The sequence below is a fragment of the Bison bison genome, unplaced genomic scaffold (assembly GCF_000754665.1).
Source record: "Bison bison bison isolate TAMUID 2011002044 unplaced genomic scaffold, Bison_UMD1.0 scf7180017864499, whole genome shotgun sequence".
Lineage (NCBI taxonomy): Eukaryota > Metazoa > Chordata > Mammalia > Artiodactyla > Bovidae > Bison > Bison bison.
This window is the reverse complement of record NW_011495058.1, coordinates 5303882-5323859: the sequence shown is the minus strand read 5'-3', so window position 1 is coordinate 5323859 and position 19978 is coordinate 5303882. Positions and strand designations below refer to the sequence as shown.

Here is a 19978-nt window from a genome sequence, read left to right as displayed (position 1 = left end):
AACTACCACACAATTGCACTCATCTCACATGCTAGTAAAGTAATGCTCCAAATTCTCCAAGCCAGGCTTCAGCAATATGTGAACCGTGAACTTCCAGATGTTCAAGCTGGTTTTAGAAAAGGTAGAGGAACCAGAGATGAAATTGCCAACATCCGTGAATCATCAGAAAAGCAAGAGTTCCAGAAAAACATCTATTTCTGCTTTATTGACTATGCCAAAGCCTTTGATGGTGTGGATTACAATAAACTGTGGAAAATTCTGAAAGAGATGGGAATACCAGACCACCTGACCGGCCTTTTGAGAAACCTGTATGCAGGTCAGGAAGCAACAGTTAGAACTGGACATGGAACAACAGACTGGTTCCAAATAGGAAAAGGAGTACATCAAGGCTGTATATTGTCACTCTGCTTATTTAACTTATATGCCGAGTACATAATGAGAAACGCTGGGCTGCAAGAAGCACAAGCTGGAATCAAGATTACCGGGAGAAATATCAATAACCTCAGATATGCAGATGACACCACCCTTATGGCAGAAAGTGAAGAGAAACTAAAAAGCCTCTTGATGAAAGTGAAAGAGGAGAGTGAAAAAGTTGGCTTAAAGCTCAACATTCAGAAAATGAAGATCATGGCATCTGGTCCCATCACTTCACGGCAAATAGATGGGGAAACAGTGGAAACAGTGACAGACTTTATTTTGCGGGGCCTCAAAATCCCTGCAGATGGTGATTGCAGCCATCAAATTAAAAGACGCATACTCCTTGGAAGGAAAGTTATGACCAATCTAGATAGCATATTCAAAAGAAGAGACATTACTTTGCCAACAAAGGTCTGTCTAGTCAAGGTTATGGTTTTTCCTGTGGTCATGTATGGATGTGAGAGTTGAACTCTGAAGAAAGCTGAGTGGCAAAAAATTGATGCTTTTGAACTGTGGTGTTGGAGAATACTCTTGAGAGTCCCTTGGACTGCAAGGAGATCCAACCAGTCCATTCTAAAGGAGACCAGTCCTGGGTGTTCTTTGGAAGGAATGATGCTAAAGCTGAAACTCCAGTACTTTGGCCACCTCATGCAAAGAGTTGACTCATTGGAAAAGACTCTGATGCTGTGAGGGATTGGGGGCATGAGGAGAAGGGGACAACAGAGGATGAGATGGCCGGCTGGCATCACTGACTCGATGGATGTGAGTTTGAGTGAACTCTGGGAGTTGGTGATGGAGAGGGAGACCTGGCGTGCTGTGATTCATGGGGTCACAAAGAGTCGGACACGACTGAGTGACTGAACTGAACTGACTGGAAAATGCAGCCTGCCTTGAGCCACTTAGGGGATCCTCTGACAGCAGGTCCTTTGGTCTTTGGCAGGCCTCACTCCTCCCCCAGGTCAAGGTTACACCCTTGGGCAGCTTCTCACTGGCTCATTGAGTAACCCCCCCACCCCTGCCCAAGGCTGCATTACTTGAGTCCCAGCAAGAACTCAGGAACATCACAAACAGCCTGCACCTTCCCTGCACCCTCCCTGCCACAGACATGTGGGGGCTAAACACACTAAGCCTTTCTCTGTCTCTGCTTTTTGCTCATTCCTGTCCTTCCACATTTTCTCATAAGAGGCCCTTTCAGGAATGCCTCCCAGTAACTGCTGCAGGCAAAACCATCATTCTGCCGGGTGTCAGGAAGGAGTGGCTGAGTCTCCTTAGCTAAAATAAAACCTCAGACCAGTGAATATGTAGATAATACCATCTGAATGTAGATAATACCATCTGAAGATTTGTTACAAGTGCAGATTTCAATTTTGCTCCAGTTTCTGTAATTATAATAATCACCCAGATTATCACTCTGGCAGGTAGTCTGGAAACCACACTAGAAAACAAAACTCCTTTTTATTTTATTTATGTATTATTTTTGGCCAAGCAGCATGAAGGATCTTCGTTCCCTGAACAGGGATTAAACCCCTGTCCCCAGCAGTGGAAACGTAGAGTCTTAAGACCACTGGATCACCAGGCAAGTCCCCAGAACTCCTCTTAAAGGTCAAAGAAAGGTCACTGGTCTTCAGAATGCCAGGACAGAAGACCCTGTCTGTGTGACAGTATCTCCCATGCCCCTACCTTGGATCGCACTGACTACTCGCGGCTCTCCAGATGCTGGTCCCTCTTCTCTTGACGCTTCTTCCTACACTGCCACATCTCTTCTCTGAGCACATGACCCACATAGCAATGCTCCCCTGACTATGGTCATTGGTGTGACCTCTGGAACCTCCAGGTCAACCTGTCCAAATCCACACTAAAATCTTCCTGCCAACCCGCCCATCCCACCTGGTCTTCCTCATGGCTGGTGCCTCCACCCACCTGCTCTAAGCAGAAGCCCTCCTTCCCTCTTCTCCAGCTTCCATATCCAGGCCTCAAATCCTGTTAACTCTACATGTAACGTTATTACAGTTTGGCTGCTAAAGATCTCTTAAGTTCTGTCCCTTCTCTCGTTCCTACTGTGCCAGGAAGAAAAGGGAGGCAGAATTCCTGTCCTGTGCACCAGTGGGCTGAGAGACATCAGGCAAAGTCAAGGTCACACAGGATGGAGGAAGGAAGCAAAGCAAAGAACAAGACAGCTGGACACCTGCATACAAAACACAGTGAGGCTTAGGCAGGCAGGTATACTTTAGGTATGGTTCAGTTTAGGCAGGCGTAGTTCAGGCAGGCAGGGAGGTTTAGGTAGGCAGGCGTAGGTGATCTTAGTATCCCTACAATATGTGGGTGATCCCCTTGCCCAGCAGCATCCTAAGAGACCAGCATGATACACCACGCCTGCCTGGGTCCAGGCTTCAGCATCTCCAGCCTGGACCAATGCGGTAGTTCTCAGCTGCTCTCGCGGACTCCAGGCTTTTCTCCTCCCATGCACTCTACATAGTTGGGGGTCAGTGTAGAGCTGAATCTGCCTCTTTCTCAGCAGCTGTCCAGTCCCTACAGCAGCAGTTCTCAAGTCAATCCCTGGACCAGCAGCAGCGGCTGCATCACCTAGGAACTAGTTAGAAATGCACGTTCTTTCCTCCTATCACTCCATCCCCAGACCTACTGAGTCAGAGAGACTCTGGGGGTGGAGCCTGGCAGCCTGTTTTCACCAGCCCTGTAAGTGATTCTGATGTAGCTCTGGGCCTAGAGAACAATGTTCCAACCAGTGCTGGCACCTCCTAGGTGCTTTCTGCCACTGTGCTGGTTCCCTGGCCCTGCCCAATGCCTACACATCCTGGTGCCACCACCAAGCTTCTCAGAGTTCTCTCAGGTGAAGTCTTTGGCATGTTTTATTTCCTCTGTGTACCTTCCCTCCAAGCTCCCTGATAAGTCCATACGCTGGCTTGGGTGTTTCCTTGTCTCTGTTCATAACTCTAATACATGTAGGGCATCATGTTCACATCACCAGAGTCATGGTCTACATGCCTTTCCCTTTTTTGCTGTGTCCTTACTGTGAGTGTTCAGAGTGAGATCATATTCCAGTCTTCTCTTTGGTCTGAAAGTCCAGCACAGAGCAGGCCCCATTGGAAGAGTCAGTGAATATTTAGTAAGTACCCAGTTAGGTGACTGATTGGCCTACTGACTCATTCTCCAACTTGGAAGAAAACTCAAAGGAACCTTCATATAAGCTGAAAGCATTTATTTGTCTGCCAGTGGTTTTTTTTTTTTAATGTTTAAAAATGTTATTTATTGAAGTATGGTTGATTTATGATATTGAGTTAATTTCTGCTGTACAGCAAAGTGATTCAGCTCTCTCTCTCTCTCTCTCTCTCTCTATATATATATATATATATATTTCTTTTTCATTATGGCTTATCACAGGATATTGAATATAGTTCCCCTGCTATACAGTAGGCCCTTGTTGTTCATCAATTCTATATATATTAGTTTGCATCTTTTAGTGTATAATCTTTGCACACTCCTTCCTAGTCATACCAGTTAACTGTCAAATAAAAACGAGTAGAACTTTTAGTTTGTAGACTTATCACAATCAAAGAGAGGTGATTTGATATCTTAGCTGTAATATTTTTAAGTTCCTTCCCACACCATTATTTTAGACTCAGTCCAATTTCATTTAATGCAGGGCAGAGGCTGTTTTTTATAACGATTTTTTGTGTGTTGATTTTTTTTTTGAGTCACCGTAATTAAAACTCATCATAGCTTACAAAACAAAACGAAGTCAAATCACCTAGAGATACTTGTCTTGCAAATGAGGTATCTTGGGAAAATTTTGAGCACTTCTCTCCTGACATTTCTTGACATCCAAGACAATTTTTTACAGATTTCCCCACTTACCTGACAGAGCGTCAGCCCCTCAACAAGCCAACAAACCAAAGTTAACTCCTGTCTTTTCACTTTCCGATGCAAAGCTATCAAAACATTCAGCGAACCATTGCTACAGAGAGGCCTGAAGAAGATTCTGGTAGCCAAATTTGTGATCCAGTTCCAGCAGGAGGCGGTGGAGGAGGTGGGAGTGACTCAGAGGCTGAATCTTCGAGCTTAGGTATGGCCAGTGGATACCCATGGGATGGAAGGTGGATAAGGGAGAGCAGGGAGGTGGGCAAAATCCAGGAGGAGAAAGATGCTTGGCGCCAGCAGGGTAAAAACAGACAGAAGTGTCTCACCAGGAATGTAAAGAAAAAGTGGATTCACAGTGAAGAGAACTTGTACTTGTGCATCAAGGTGATTTTTTTCAGTGTCTTAATCATTTCTTGTTGTGTAAATTTATTTATTGGTGTCCTAAGGATGTTTTCCACTTGTAAGTAAAAGATCCAATAAGAATTCAAGGTCTCCTTCCAAGAAGCCACGTGACAACAATAGGAATAAGACTTGTTTGTATTTAAAATAAAATATCAATACAGTCCCCCCTGAGAGAGGAACCTGGCAGTAAAGAGGTTTTCCATTGGTCTTATGATTTTAAATACACCACCACCCAGGAAAATTTTTTACCAAATACCATCAGCATCCACTAGGGGGTCTGGTGTTCATTTCTTTGAATCTGCCTGAATGGAACTCGGATGTAAATATTCGAAAAGCCTGAGATTGGCTTCTTTTTTGTTTGTTTTTAACTGAAGTATAGTGGACTCACAATGTTGTGTTAGTTTCAGGTGCACAGCAAAGTGATTCTGTTTCACACATATATATTCTTTTTCATATTCTTTTTCATATTGACTGTTGTAAGATATTGAATATAATTCCCTGTACTGTACAGTAGATCCCTGTTATATATTACGTTATATTTTATTATATTATATATGTGTTTAGTCGCTCAGCCGTGCCCAATTCTGTGACCCTATGGACTGTAGCTGGCCAGGCTCCTCTGTCCATGGAATTCTCCAGGCAAGAATATTGGAGTGGGTTGCCATGCCCATCTCCAGGAGATCTTCCCAACCCAGGGATCGAACCCAAGTCTCCCACATTGCAGGCGGATTCTTTACTGTCTGAGCCACCAAGGAAGCATCTATATAGTGATTAACCCAAAACTCCTAATTTAGCCCTCCCCTGCTTCTTGCCCCTATGATCACGATAAAGTTGTCTTCGATGAAAAGATTGTTTTCTATTGTTTATACCTGTAATAGCGTAAGATTATCACAGCGACATCCTGATAATCCAAATCTCTTAAATTGAGTAAATGATGGCAGATAACATGTACAGAGCAGTCTGAGCAAACAGCCACGTGTTTCGCATCCTGCAGGTCTCAGCTGTCTCTGAAAAGCAGAAGAGTGGATCCTTTCATGGCCTTTTTTAAATACACATATATAGTTCCATCAACAATTTTAAATGCCTCCATTCTAATCATTTTATCAGATATATTAACTAAACGGACTAGTTAAGGTTTTTCTATTATTAATTCCTTTGACTGCTGAGAGAGATTTGGTAAGGTGGTAGAATAATTGGAAATATGAGGGAAAAGGAAGAGAAAATTCCTTTTTGGGTTTGGTGTTGGATCTGTTGGCATTTGCTGTATAACAAATTATCCCAAAGCTTAGTATCTGAAGCTCACAGCCATGTATTAACCTCCCCCTGCCCCAATTCTGCAGGTGGGCAGTTTGAGCTGAGCTCTGCCAGGTAATTCCTCAGGGCATTGGGCTCACCCATGCCTCCTTGGTCAGCTGTGGAATAGGCCGCAGGCTGGCTGGCCTGAAGTGGCCTCAGCCAGGGTGGCTTGTCCCTGCTCCCCATGGCTTTTCATCTTGTACAGGCTGTTCTCATGATGAGGGAGAGAAAGTAAGTGGGGACCTACAGGCCTCTCAAAACCCTGGTTCAGAACCTCTGGCAAATTTTGTCGGTTAAAGCAAAACTCAAGGCCAGCTTGATTTAACATGGGGAGAGGCTGCAAAGTCTCAGAGTGATGGGGATGAAGGGAGAGGAAGGATTGTGATCCTTTCTGCAAACAAACTGACATAGCTATGGTGAGCAACTTGTAAAGAAAATAAGAAAAATTCATTGGGATAAAAGGGACAAGTTATTCAAGGACTTGATCCAACTGAAGTTACACTGGAGTACTCTGGGAAATAATGAGTCTCAACTGAGACACAGTGCTGGGACACCTGGCCATCACTGTGACACTGGTTGGATCACCATTCACAACAACAGTCCTCTCCAGCAACGCTGGTGAAGGCTTGTAGGCTGCTAGTGCCACAAAAGAGAAGTCCTCTAATTGAAGCGATCTTTTTCCAGTGCATTCAGTTGCTTTGTTTCACTTCTTCCAGATCTGAGAAGAGATGGGTCACTTTCTCCAGTGAACTCGCAAAAAATCACCTTGCTGCTACAGTCTCCAGCGGTCAAATTCATCACCAACCCTGAGTTCTTCACTGTACTGCATGCCAACTATGTGAGTGTTCCCACACACAGAGGGGGCCTGGCCTGGCTTCTGGCAAGACCCGAAACACAACTTTGCAAAGTATTGGACAGATTAAAGAGGATAGCATTCTAACTCAGGCAAGGGGGTGGGGTGGGGTGGCGTGAGGAGTGGGGACAGGGAAGAGGAACAGAAAAAACATGGTTCCTTTCTATTCTCTGTGAGTTTCCCCAAAAGGAGAAAAGCTAGATTTAAGAATGCTGTATCTTCTTTGGGTTTTTGTTAGATTCAAATGGGTTAATGTCAGTGAAAGTATTTGGAAACAAAGGTGTATTTTTATTAGAGTTAAATTTTTAAGAGACAAAATTAGGAAATTGACAGATTCCCTTCAACCTGAATCATTTTATAAAATCACTTTCATTAAAGAAAGTTTAAAATAGATAATAGGTTTCCTTTTCATATGATTAGTTTATCAAATAATCTGCTTATGGTTAATTTAATGTGATTTTTACATATTTAGCTTTCTCTCTCTCTCTCTCTTTTTTTTTTTTTTTTTGGTATCATCAAGAAAGCAATGACATGATATTGGCATGCATGCTTGGTCTGACTCTTTGCGACCCCATGGACTGTAGCCTACCGGGCTCCTCTGTCCATGGGATTTTCCAGGCAAGAGTACTGGAGTAGGTTGCCATTTCCTTCTCCAGGGTATCTTCCTGACCCAGGGATCGAACCTGGGTCTCCTGCATTGTAGGCAGATGCTTTTACCATCTGAGCCACCAGGGAAGTCCACCTGGGAAGCCCCCCTGATATCCTGATATTACTATAGTCACTGCTTTTTTCATTTGACATGTGTTTTCTGTGATTCAGGCACAGATCTAGGTGCTAGATGTAAAGACAGATTAGGGTGATACCTGATCAGCAGAAGCTCCCCGTTTTGTTGGGCAGCAGACATGCAAAAATGAGTCTAATGTGATAGGACAAAGCTGTCCTCTGGGAGGAACAAAGTGCACTGGAAACACACGTGATGCTCTGGACACTCAGGGAGCAGTCCTGAGGAGACTGAGTCCTGAAAGTTGAAAGTTGACAGGGCAGGGGTTCTAGGCAGTGGGAGAAAGGACTCAGCCTGGGACTGGGTCTAGTGGGGCTGGAGTGTGGTGACAGGTAGAGGTGGGAACAGAGGGTGGAGAATAGCAGCAAATTACCTGGTACATCATGGAAAGGAACCTGGATCTACCTCAGTAGGCAACCAGAACCAGCTGCAGTCTCAGACATTATCATCAGTTACACAATCCAGCTGTTTGAGAGGTTATTTTCTCAGGTAGAATTGTGGGAGAGGGACTGAGGGGTTAAGACAGAGCCTGGTTCAAATGCTTAAGTGAGCAATAATCAAGTGCTTCCCTAAGAAAGGGTCTGGGAGCAGGGAAAAACAACTCAGCCTAAGAGATATTTCTGCAGGGAATCAATCATGCTTGGGACCACTATGATTGAGGGGGATGGTGGGTGAGGACCCAAGAAAGTCTGAGTCCTTTCTGCTTTGCCCCCCCCCTGAGTTAGGTGTCCCCATTCAACAGTAGTTTGATTAGGTGATAGGAGCTGTGGCAGGGGAGGAGGGACTAGTTTTTGAGCAGGTTATATTTAGGAAACCTCTTGGGCATCTAGTGATTAGATCAAGAGCTGCTGCCCAGTGGTACAGGGGTGAGTCACGGAGGACAAGAAAGCTAGATAGTGGTGCTCTCTGAGCTGTTCCCCAGCCTGCTCTGGCTACTCACAGTCTTTCCCTGAACCACACACACCCACCAGCCCCAGGTAGCATAAAATGGTTATGTGGCACAACTAGAAACTCCTGAAGCTTTCTTCATTTCTTCTCATCTTCCAACCCCTACAAACAGTCACGTTTGTACATAGAAAGGAGTCGCAGACCTTTGAAGATCAGCCCTAAAATTCATACTGGAGTGGGTTGCCATTTCCTTTTCCACCTAAAATTCACAGGGAACTTTAACTAATACACCCTGTTATATAGATGGATAAGAGGAGCAATCCCCTGGAGAAGGGAAAGGCTACCCACTCCAGTATTCTGGCCTGGAGAATTCCATGGACTGTATAGTCCATGAGGTTGCGAAGAGTTGGACACAACTGAGCAACTTTCACTTTCAACACTTTGAAGAAGACCAAGGATGAATCTGTGCTGTCAGAGGAGGAACCAGGGAGGAGAGGGAGGAGATGCTCAGAGAGTCATAAGGAGATTCAGGGGAGCAGAACCAGGCTGGGGCAGAGTGGGTTGGGGAGGGAGGAGGGGAAGGGGAACTTGAGATGCAGGGGAGTTGGACAGTGTCCTAGGATGCTGGAGCAGTGGTAGAGCCAGATTGTGAGGAAGTCCATGTGTGTTCGCGGTGGGCAGGTATTTACTTCTGGAGCAAGATCTCTGCTTCCAAGGCCTCCTCCTCAATGCTCACAATAAATCCCTGTGTAGCAACCACATCGCATCCCATTAAGGTGCTCAAAGTATGCTTGGTCTGTGTTTTTCCTAATCCCCACACCCTTCCCCATCTGCCTGGACCCCATCTCAGAGTGCCTACCGAGTCTTCACCAGTAGCACCTGCTTGAAGCACATGATCCTCAAAGTCCGGCGGGATGCACGCAACTTCGAACGCTACCAGCACAACCGAGACTTGGTGAATTTCATCAACATGTTCGCGGACACGCGGCTGGAATTGCCCCGGGGCTGGGAGATCAAAACGGACCAGCAGGGAAAGGTGAGCATGACTGCTACTGGGGCCCTACATCAGAAGGTGAAGACCCATGAGCAGGTGAGGAGGGAGGTTGATGAGATTCAGAGCCCGTACCTGAGACGTGCTATTGGCCACCAGGCAGAAGGGAGGGTAACTATCCGCATTGGGATTTCTGTCTCTTGATGTTTAGAATGTTTCCAAATGTCCCTGACTTCTGCCCACCGATGCTAGTAGCACCTCCAACAAGTTGTGACATTGCTGTGTCCCCTGGGTGGGGAGGAGGGTTGGGGGACAGTATCACACCCAGTTGAGAACTACAGGCTCCATATTTCTTAATTTAGATTTGGAACGTGAAACCAGATTCTATTCAATGACCTTTCTATTGTTTTGCCTCCTTAGTTCCCTCTCAGAGGGTTAAATTATTAATTAAATGGGAGTGACATTATTAAGTTATTCATTGTGATTTCCCTAATAAGCCTTCAGTTCTCATTAAAACAGGGTGAATTGGGCCAACGAAGTGTTACTGGCTTGCATTTTGCTTTTGTGTGGCATTAACCAAAACTAGTCTTTCCCAGGGATGCTGTAGAAGCCTAGCTGAGTCAGCTAAAGCAAGAATGCTCTTTCTTAATCACCATCAATCACTTTCATGTATTTATAGGACAGGTCAAACAGGCTACCGAGGAATTGTCCCTGTGTAATCTTTTATAAACTTTAGTAGAGAGACTCCTTCGGTCTTCTAGTGTCAAAAGAATCAGGAGTGTTGCCAGCAAATATGTGTCTCAACAGGAAACTGCATCATGCAGCTCTCTTCATCTGTGATTATAACCATGTAAAACCACAGTTCCTCGAAGTCGGCTGATGGGGCTTCACAGTGCCCTGGAAACCAGAAACCCCTCTCCCACACTTTGTCATGTCCCAGTACCTAAGCCCTCTGAAATATGGGAGGAAAGATTGTGTCCTCTAATTGATGCAAGTCCGCCAGTACAATGAATGTCTATGACCAGCTCTGCAGTCAAGGATGACCTTGGCAGGCGGTGCCTTGCATGGTGGAAAAACTACCATAGACAGAATCTACTCTTATTTACCAGATGTGGCCTCCACTGGGAGAATGACAGTGAAACATGGTGTGGGAAACGTGCTTTCTATACAAAAGAAACAGAGCAGGTTCCAGAACACTAGACCATCTTCTGGTTTCTCACCAGCCAACGTGCTTCTCACTTTGTCAACACGTTCAGAGTCAACAGCCTTCGCTTTTAGTGTGCACCATGTAGGAAGACTCTTGAGAGTCCCTTGGACTGCAAGGAGATCCAACCAGTCCATTCTGAAGGAGATCAGCCCTGGGATTTCTTTGGAGGTAATGATGCTGAAGCTGAAACTCCAGTACTTTGGCCACCTCATGCGAAGAGTTGACTCATTGGAAAAGACTCTGATGCTGGGAGGGATTGAGGGCAGGAGGAGAAGGGGACAACAGAGGATGAGATGGCTGGATGGCATCACTGACTCGATGGACGTGAGTCTGAGTGAACTTCGGGAGTTGGTGATTGACAGGGAGGCCTGCCATGCTGCGATTCATGGGATCGCAAAGAGTCGGACACGACTGAGCGACTGATCTGATCTGATCTGATCTGATGTAGGAAGAGGAAGGCTGGTCCGAGCTGTTTGGTGCCTTTGAATGCACATCATCCCCACAAGGAAGACCAAATGGCATCTGACTCACCTGTCATCTTGAAAACCTGGAGAGGGTGGACACAGCCTCTGCCCAACATCAATAGGGGTTGCATGTGCACCTCAGGTTGGCTCCAGGGTTGAGCTGTGGAGGATGGTTGTCATCCAGGTGGTGGTGGGGCCCAGGCAGTAGGACAGGTGACAGCCTGTCGGGGACAGGTGTGAGATGGAGGTGGCCTCTACTAAGGAATATGCACATAACAACAAAGTAATACGAGGCCTCTGAAGACCTGCTTTGTGAAGGAAACAGAATCTTTGTCTTGAGAAAAAGCATATCTTTTAGTATAATTTTCTTCAGAAAATAGAAATAAACATCTTAAAGATATGTTTATCATCTACACAATGGCACAAGAACGCATGACTTATATTGAGCAAGAAGAACCCACACATAGAAAACAAGCCAGAGGAAAGCAGACAGAAGAAAACAGAACCGGCGCAGGATCTAGCAATCCTACTCTGGGTATTGATTCAAAAGAACTGAACTCAAAATCTCGGAGATATCTGTACTACTGTGGTTTAATCAAATAGCAAAGATATGGAAGCAACCTAAATGTCTCTTGATGGATGAGTGGATAAAGAAAAGGTGGTATATACATACAAGGGAGTATTATTTAGCCTTAAAAAAGAAGAAGATTCTGACATACTACAACATGGATGAACCTGGAAGACATTGTGTTAAATGAAATTAGCTAATCACAGGACAAAGACTGCATTATTCCATTTATATGAGAGATCTAAAACAGTCAAACTCATAGAAACGGTAAAATCATGGTTGCCCAGGGATGGGGGCAGGAGGAAGTAAGGAGTTTCTGTTCAACAGGAATAGAGTTTTAGTTATGCAAGATAAGTTCTAGAGATCAGCTATCCAACATTGTGCCTATAGTTAACAGTACTGTACTTTATGCACTTTAAATTTTTTCTTTTATTTTTTTACACTTTAACATTCGTTAGAAAGGAAAACTCATTTAAGTGTTCTTACTACAGTTAAAAACTAGAAAAGGATGTGGGCTGGATAAATGGTTTAAGATTTCATGGAACAACGAAATGTAACAGCGTAGGGATAAAAGAGAGGAGAAATGACACTATGTAAAATCGAATCCTGGTTATAGAGTATGAACGTGGAAGCAGCCCCCAAAGCACAGAGAAGGTACCATTTTGCAACCAGTGAAGGATACAGTGAAAAAAATATATGAAAACCAGAAAAAAATGTATCTCACTTTCTCAGCAAGAACCAATTTAATATCACAAACTCCCTTAAGACCCCTTGCCTGTGTGCTTCTTTGTAGAGTTTACATGTTTATTCTAGGTACTGTCTTGTCTGTTTCTCCTGGCAGAATTTTAAGCTCTTTGAGAGCAGGGGTCTTTGTGTTGCTCATTGATGAAACTTCTGAGGGCCTAGAATAGTGTCTGGCACATAGCTGGCCCTCACTAAGTCTCTGTTGGATGAAAGGCTTATAGATATTCTTGAAGAAGAAATTAAAATAATGATACAGTAGCAATAAGTAAATATGAACTATAAATATTAAATTATTAATTAAATATTTAAAATAAAGCTTTGATCTACAACAGATTGTTCAGATGGGCAGATTAATTGGACTTACTGAGTTACAGTAAAATTAATTAAAATAAATGCTACTCTGGAATGTCTTTACATCGAGACTTTAAAAATCTTATCAATATACAGCCATGATAATGTGAAAGTCATTTACAAAAGAATTAAAAATCAGACAAACCACAAACTTCCCATCCATAAAACCAAACTGTAGAAATCCACAGAACAATGACTACAGGTTATTGATGAGAAAGATTGAAGCTCAATAATCCCATTTCCAGAAAACATTGTTATTGAAGTGTGAAGACAGTAGGGAAAATCCTCATGTGCAAGACTTCAGGGCTCACCCTACTCTTTTGCCTGCCCTAAGAAAACACCAAAAGCCATTCTCAGATGGCTCACAAATGATACAGAAGAGAAAATCAATAATGGGAAAATCAAGCATTGAAAAACTTTGGTGATGGATATTTTAATCAATAAAATACACAAATATAAATGTAAATAATTGCTTTAAAATGATAATGCTTTGTATTGAAAAAGCTCAATAAAGTATGGAAAAATATGTATAATAAAAATGGAATACTCGTATAAGAACAATTTGGATCAGTATCCCTGGACCAGAATTAAAAAGATGAGGAAACAGAATCGACTGGCAACACAGCCCCCCAGCCTTTTATGGGGTCAGATGCAAGAGCCTATCCTTAAGGAAGAAATCAGGCCTTACTGGAGACATTCAAGCAAAGATTGGACAACTACTTTTCCAGAACAGAAAGGAAACTCATGCATCAAAACAGGTGACTAATAATGTACCAAAAGAATATGGCTGCACAAATACTAGAATCTAATCAGATAAAACATTTTAAGGAATTTCTTGGAACCTACAGTAAATTTATAGAAACCTGCTTTTTAGACTGTGTTAAAGACTTTACAAGAAAAGAAATAAAACCTGAAGAGACCACCTGTTCAGAACATTGCTTACAGAAAGTATTTAAAAATGACTCAACAAATATCTATGAGATTTCAGGAATATCATATTCAGCAGAATGAAGCCCTGGCTGCCAAAACAGGACTCCTTGGCCAGCCATGATAGAGAAGTCCTAATGGATGGACTTTTGATGAAAGATTGCCAACAGCTATTGCACTGGAAATGAGGATTCACCTGATAGAATCCCCTGAAAGTAATGGCCACCATGTTAAATCTGGCAAATGGAAACCACTGGAGAAACAACATTGATGTATACAGGAGTGGTCAAAATAGAAGGTCTTATTGTTCAATGAAAATAAGATGCAACACTTGTTGAGGCCTTAAGATTCAGCAGCTTGGTCACTTGATTAAAAAAATAAACCATTGTTTCTTCAATAGTGACTGTTAATTTTAAAGCAAAATATGTGTTCAATCATGTATGAGATAGAAAAAATTTTATTACTAAAAATAAAATAAATGAAAATCACTGGAAAAAAAAAAAGATGAGGAAACAAAAAGTGGGTGGGTGAGCAGGGCAAGGAAAGTGGTACTAAGTTCCTAGTTGGGTGTAAGGGGAGGTCAAGTGGATAATTTGAAAAACAAAGGCTAAATATAGTTGCTTGACAAACTTAAAAGGCAATCATTGTACCATTTAAAGCAAGATTTTTCCCTCTTGAATTCCTACAAAAGATAAAATCAAACAAAATACAGTGTTTGTATCAAAAACACACAAAAGAATCCACAAGGAAGCAAAGAAAATTAGAATTTAAAAATAAAATGACAACGGTAAAGCCAAGCATAACAATTGTGGCAGCAAGTGGAAATAGGATAAACTTGTTACTCCTTACACTTAGTAGTACTCCGCATAGGGAATGCTATCTCCTTACCGAAAGGAGCTACTATCAGATTTGATACCAAACAAATATATCTTTAAAAAAGACATACCTAAGAGATAATTTAGAATGTTTAATAGTAAAAGAATAAATATTAATATAGTATGAAAACAATAACAGAAAAATCAGTGTTGGTGTATTAATATCATACAAAGGAGAGTTGAAATCTAAATCCTAAAAATGAGGTCAAAGAAAGATTTTATATTCATCAATGGCACAGTTTAAATTACAATAATCATATATACATTATGAGCCAAAAGAACAAGATACATATTATATAAAGAAAAATAAAAGAACTGCAAAGGAAATGAAGAAATGCAAAAGGTAGGCAAATGTGTTTTATATCCATCAGTTCAATAGATTAAATAGACAAAATAAGATTTGAATACTTTCCTGTTAATGGAACATACATTAATTCTTTCATTTAAAATAAAGCTTACATTAACCTTAATTGCATACAATTTTTATCTGAGATATCTAAAATAGTCGTATTAATAGAAACAGAAAGTAGAATAGAGGTTATCAGGAACTTGGGAGTGAGGCAGAGGAGAGAATGAGGACTAATTTCTTTTAATGGGACCATAGTTTCAGTTTTGGAAAGTGAAAAAGTTTAGGGAATGAATAGTGGTGATGACCACACAACAATGAGAATGCACTTAATGCCTCTAAATTGTGCATTTAAAAAATAACTAAGATGGCAGATTTTATATGATTTTTAATAAAAATATACTCTTATTTATTTTTAATTGAAGTATAATTCAAATATAATATTAGTTTCAGGTATACAGCATGCTGCTGCTGCTGCTGCTGCTGCTGCTGCTAAATCGCTTCAGTCGTGTCTGACTCTGTGAGACCCAATTGATGGCAGCCCACCAGGCTCCCCTGTCCCTGGGGTTCTCCAGGCAAGAACACTGGAGTGGGTTGCCATTTCCTTCTCCAATGCATGAAAGTGAAAAGTGAAAGTCAAGTCGCTCAGTCCTGTCCGACTCTTAGCGACCCCATGGACTGCAGCCCACCAGGCTCCTCCATGCATGGGATTTTCCAGGCAAAAGTACTGGAGTGGGGTGCCATTGCCTTCTCCGGTATACAGCATAGTGATGCAGTATTTTTATAGATTATACTCCATCTACCATTATCATAAAATAACAGATATTTCTCTGTGTCATACAATATATCCTTGTTGATTATTCATTTTATACATAGTAGATTATTTCTTTTAATCCCATTCCCCTATCTTGCCACTCCCCCCTTCCTTATCACCACTGGCAACCAAAACAAAAGCATATTTGTTTTCTGTGTCTGAGAGTCTATGTCTGCTTATATTCACTAATTAGTTTTATTTTTTAGATTCCACATATAAGTGATAACATACCTCACATATATAACAGTATTTTTTTCTCTCTCTGACTTACCTCACTAAGGATAATAACCTCTGTATCCATCCATGTTGTTGCAAATGTCAGAATTTCTTTCTTTTTATGGCTGAGTAGTATTCCAGTGTGTGTGTGTGTGCGCGTGCGCACGTGCACACGTGTACGTGTGATGTGTGTATACCACATCTCCTTTATCCGTGCATCTATTGACAGACACTTAGGCTATTTCCATATCTTACCTATTGTAAATAATGCTGCTGTGAACATTGGGGTGCATGTATCTTTTGAATTAATATTTTCAATTTGCTTTGGATATATGCCCAGGACTGGAATTGCTGGATCATATGATAGTTCTATTTTTAGTTTTTTGAGGAACCTCCATTCTATTTTCACAGTAGCTGCACCAATTTATGTTCCTATCAACAATATACTAGGATCCTCTTTTCTCCATGTCCTCACCATAATTTGTTGTTTGTAGACTTTTTGTGGAGAAGGAAATGGCAATCCACTCCAGTATTCTTGCCTGGGAAATCCCAAGGACAGAGAAGCCTGGTGGGCTACAATCCAGGGCACTGCAAAGAATCTGACGTGACTGAAGCAACTTAGCACAGCTCAGACCCTTTGACATTAGCCATTCTGACAAGAGTGAGGTGACATGTCTCATTATGGTTTTGACTTACACTTTTCTGGTGATTAACAGTGTTGAGCTTATTGGCCATCTGTACATCTTTTTTGGAAAAACATCTACTCAGATCTTATGCCCATTTTTTAATCAGATTCATTGAGCTGTATGAACTATTTGTATATTTTGGATATTAAGCTCTTATCAGTCATATCATTTGCAAATATTTTCTCCCATTCAGTAGGCTGTCTTTTTATTTTATCAATGGTTTCCTTTGCTGTGCAGTAGCTTTTAAGTTTAATTCAGTTCAGTCGCTCAGTCGTGTCCGGCTCTTTGTGACCCCCATGAATCGCAGCACGCCAGGCCTCCCTGTCCATCACCAACTCCCGGAGTTCACTCAAACTCATGTCCATCGAGACGGTGATGCCATCTAGCCATCTCATCCTCTGTCATCCCCTTCTCCTCTTGCCCCCAATCCCTCCCAGCATCAGGGTCTTTTCCAATGAGTCAACTCTTTGCGTGAGGTGGCCAAGGTATTGGAGTTTCAGCTTCAGCATCAGTCCTTCCAATGAACACGCAGAACTGATCTCCTTAGGATGGACTGGTTGGATCTCCTTGCAGTCCAAGGGACTCTCAAGAGTCTTCTCCAACACCACAGTTCAAAAGCATCAATTCTTTGGTGCTCAGCTTTCTTCACAGTCCAATTCTCACATCCATACATGACCACTGGAAACACCATAGCCTTGACTAGACGGACCTTTGTTGGCAAAGTAATGTCTCTGCTTTTGAATTATAACTTCACATTGTACCAAAATAATTTTCAGAAACAATTCACCAAAAATAAAGCTGGTAAAATATAATTAAGCATTTAACTGATCTATAACTAGATACAAATAATTGAAAGATTTGTATACATAGGAGTAAAAAAAAATGCTGTGTATTAGAAAACAAAGCAAATAAAAATCAAAAGCAATTTGAAGACACGTGAGTAAGCACATTTAAAATAAAGAAAACCTTAACATCCCAACAACAAAAAAGGGAACAGGCAAAGTAGACAGTACTCCAGTGAAGAAATTGAACAGTAAACCTAGGAGAAAATGTTTGGCTTCCCTTATAATTAATCATTATTTGCCATTCAGCATTTCTAAGAGTTCTTTCCAGTACTCAGCATCAGTAAAGTCCATAAAAAGAGTTCATGGACTTTCGGTAAGATGATAAATCTGTACTGTTCTCATGAAGATAGTTTGTTGATATGGATCAATAAATGTATAATGTTTTCCTAACTTTTAACCCAGTAATTAAGTCAACCTTTAGGAATTTATACTAAAAGTTACCACATATACATATATATAACCCATTTAACTTCAATTTGTAAACTTAAAAAGGCATATAATTGAATAATAAAAATCTGCTTTTACTCTATATTAATTTAGCTTGTATTTGTGTGTTTAAAATCCCATGTAAGCATGTTAATGTTGGGTTTTTTCACTCACACTTCATATGTATATGAATTCTTTACTAATATTTTTTAATGTCATTGTCATCACTTTTTGAGAATCTAACATAATGTTTCAGGGGACATCATTTCAGTCCCCTGCATGTTGTTGGACATACAGCCCTTTTTGAGTCTGTGTGGGATGCTGTCCTGGGAAATTTTATTAACAGCCACAGATACCAACTCACATGATCCTTAGAAAGTTATTTACCTTTGTCCTGTGGGGAGTACTTTGATCTCCATTATGAAATAACTCCCTGTATGACATAGAGGGAGTTTTATAGAGATCTTTAAAAGACTCATATACAATAACATCTAATACTCAAAATTATAAGCTCATGTTCACCCAAGAATAATTTCTAAATCTGTATATAATTTCTTGGACTACTTATGTCAGATGACACCTAAACATATCTAAAATGAACACTGATTGAGGTAAATTAGGCAAAGATATTGATACCAAATATTACCTTTTGTTCAAAAGAGAGTATTTGAAAGATTATTTTCTAGTACAGAAGTTTTTATTTAAAAAAGTAAGTATTCCTTTTTTGTGAAGGGTAACTAATTTTAGATTTAAAGAATGTCATTTGTTATATATTGGAACATACACACTAATCAGACATGCCTCAAGGCTTTGTGTACAGAAGTATTTATTGAAGCATTATTTTAAACCAGTAAAAAAAAAAAATTTAAGTGTCCCATGGTAGAGGTTACCAAAGCTAATTGTTATGTATCTTGCAAACAGCAGTGAATAGAAGAGAAGTGAAGGGCAAAGGAGAAAAGGAAATATATACCCATTTGAATGCAGAGTTCCAAAGAATAGCAAGGAGAGATAAGAAAGGCTTCCTCAGTGATCAATGCAAAGAAATAGAGGAAAATAATAGAATGGGAAAGACTAGATATCTCTTCAAGAAAATTAGAGATACCAAGGGAATATTTCATGCAAAGATGGGCAAAATAAAAGACAGAGATGGTAGGGACCTAACAGAAGCAGAAGATATTAAGAAGAGGTGGCAAGAATACACAGAGGATCTCTACAAAAAAGATCTTCACAACCCAGATAATCATGATGGTGTGATCACCAACCTAGAGCCAGACATCCTGGAATGCAAGGTCAAGTGGGCCTTTGGAAGCATCACTACAAACAAAGCTAGTGGAGGTGATGGAATTCCAGTTGAGCTATTTCAAATCCTGAAAGATGATGCTGTGAAAGTGCTGCACTCAATATGTCAGCAAATTTGGAAAACTCAGCAGTGACCACAGGACTGGAAAAGGTCAGTTTTCCTTCCAATCCCAAAGAAAGGCAATGCCGAAGAACGTTCCAACTACCACACAATTGCACTCATCTCACATGCTAGTAAAGTAATGCTCCAAATTCTTCAAGCCAAGCTTCAACAATACGTGAACCATGAACTTCCAGATGTTCAAGCTGGTTTTAGAAAAGGTGGAGGAACCAGAGATCAAATTGCCAACTTTCATTGGATCATCAGAAAAGCAAGAGAGTTCCAGAAAAACTTCTGCTTTATTGACTATGCCAAAGCCTTTGACTGTGTGGATCACCACAAACTGTGAAAAATTCTGAAAGAGATGGGAATACCAGACCACCTGACCGGCCTCTTGAGATATCTGTATGCAGGTCAGGAAGCAACAGTTAGAACTGGACATGGAACAGACTGGTTTCAAATAGGAAAAGGAGTACGTCAAGGCTGTATATTGTCACCCTGCTTATTTAACTTATATTCAGAGTACATCATGAGAAACGCTGGGCTGGAGGAAGCACAAGCTGGAATCAAGATTGCTGGGAGAAATATCAATAACCTCAGATACTG

General features: G+C 41.3%; 1 protein-coding gene across 1 annotated transcript in view; it reads left to right on the top strand.

Annotated features, from left to right (window-relative positions):
• HECW1 (HECT, C2 and WW domain containing E3 ubiquitin protein ligase 1) overlaps positions 1-19978 on the top strand; it is a 211042-nt gene that overhangs the window by 102169 nt on the left and 88895 nt on the right. The window contains exons 9-11 of the mRNA XM_010829072.1: positions 4365-4498; positions 6708-6829; positions 9364-9549. Coding sequence (XP_010827374.1) covers positions 4365-4498; positions 6708-6829; positions 9364-9549 — 442 coding nt within the window. The remainder of the gene's footprint in view (positions 1-4364; positions 4499-6707; positions 6830-9363; positions 9550-19978) is intronic.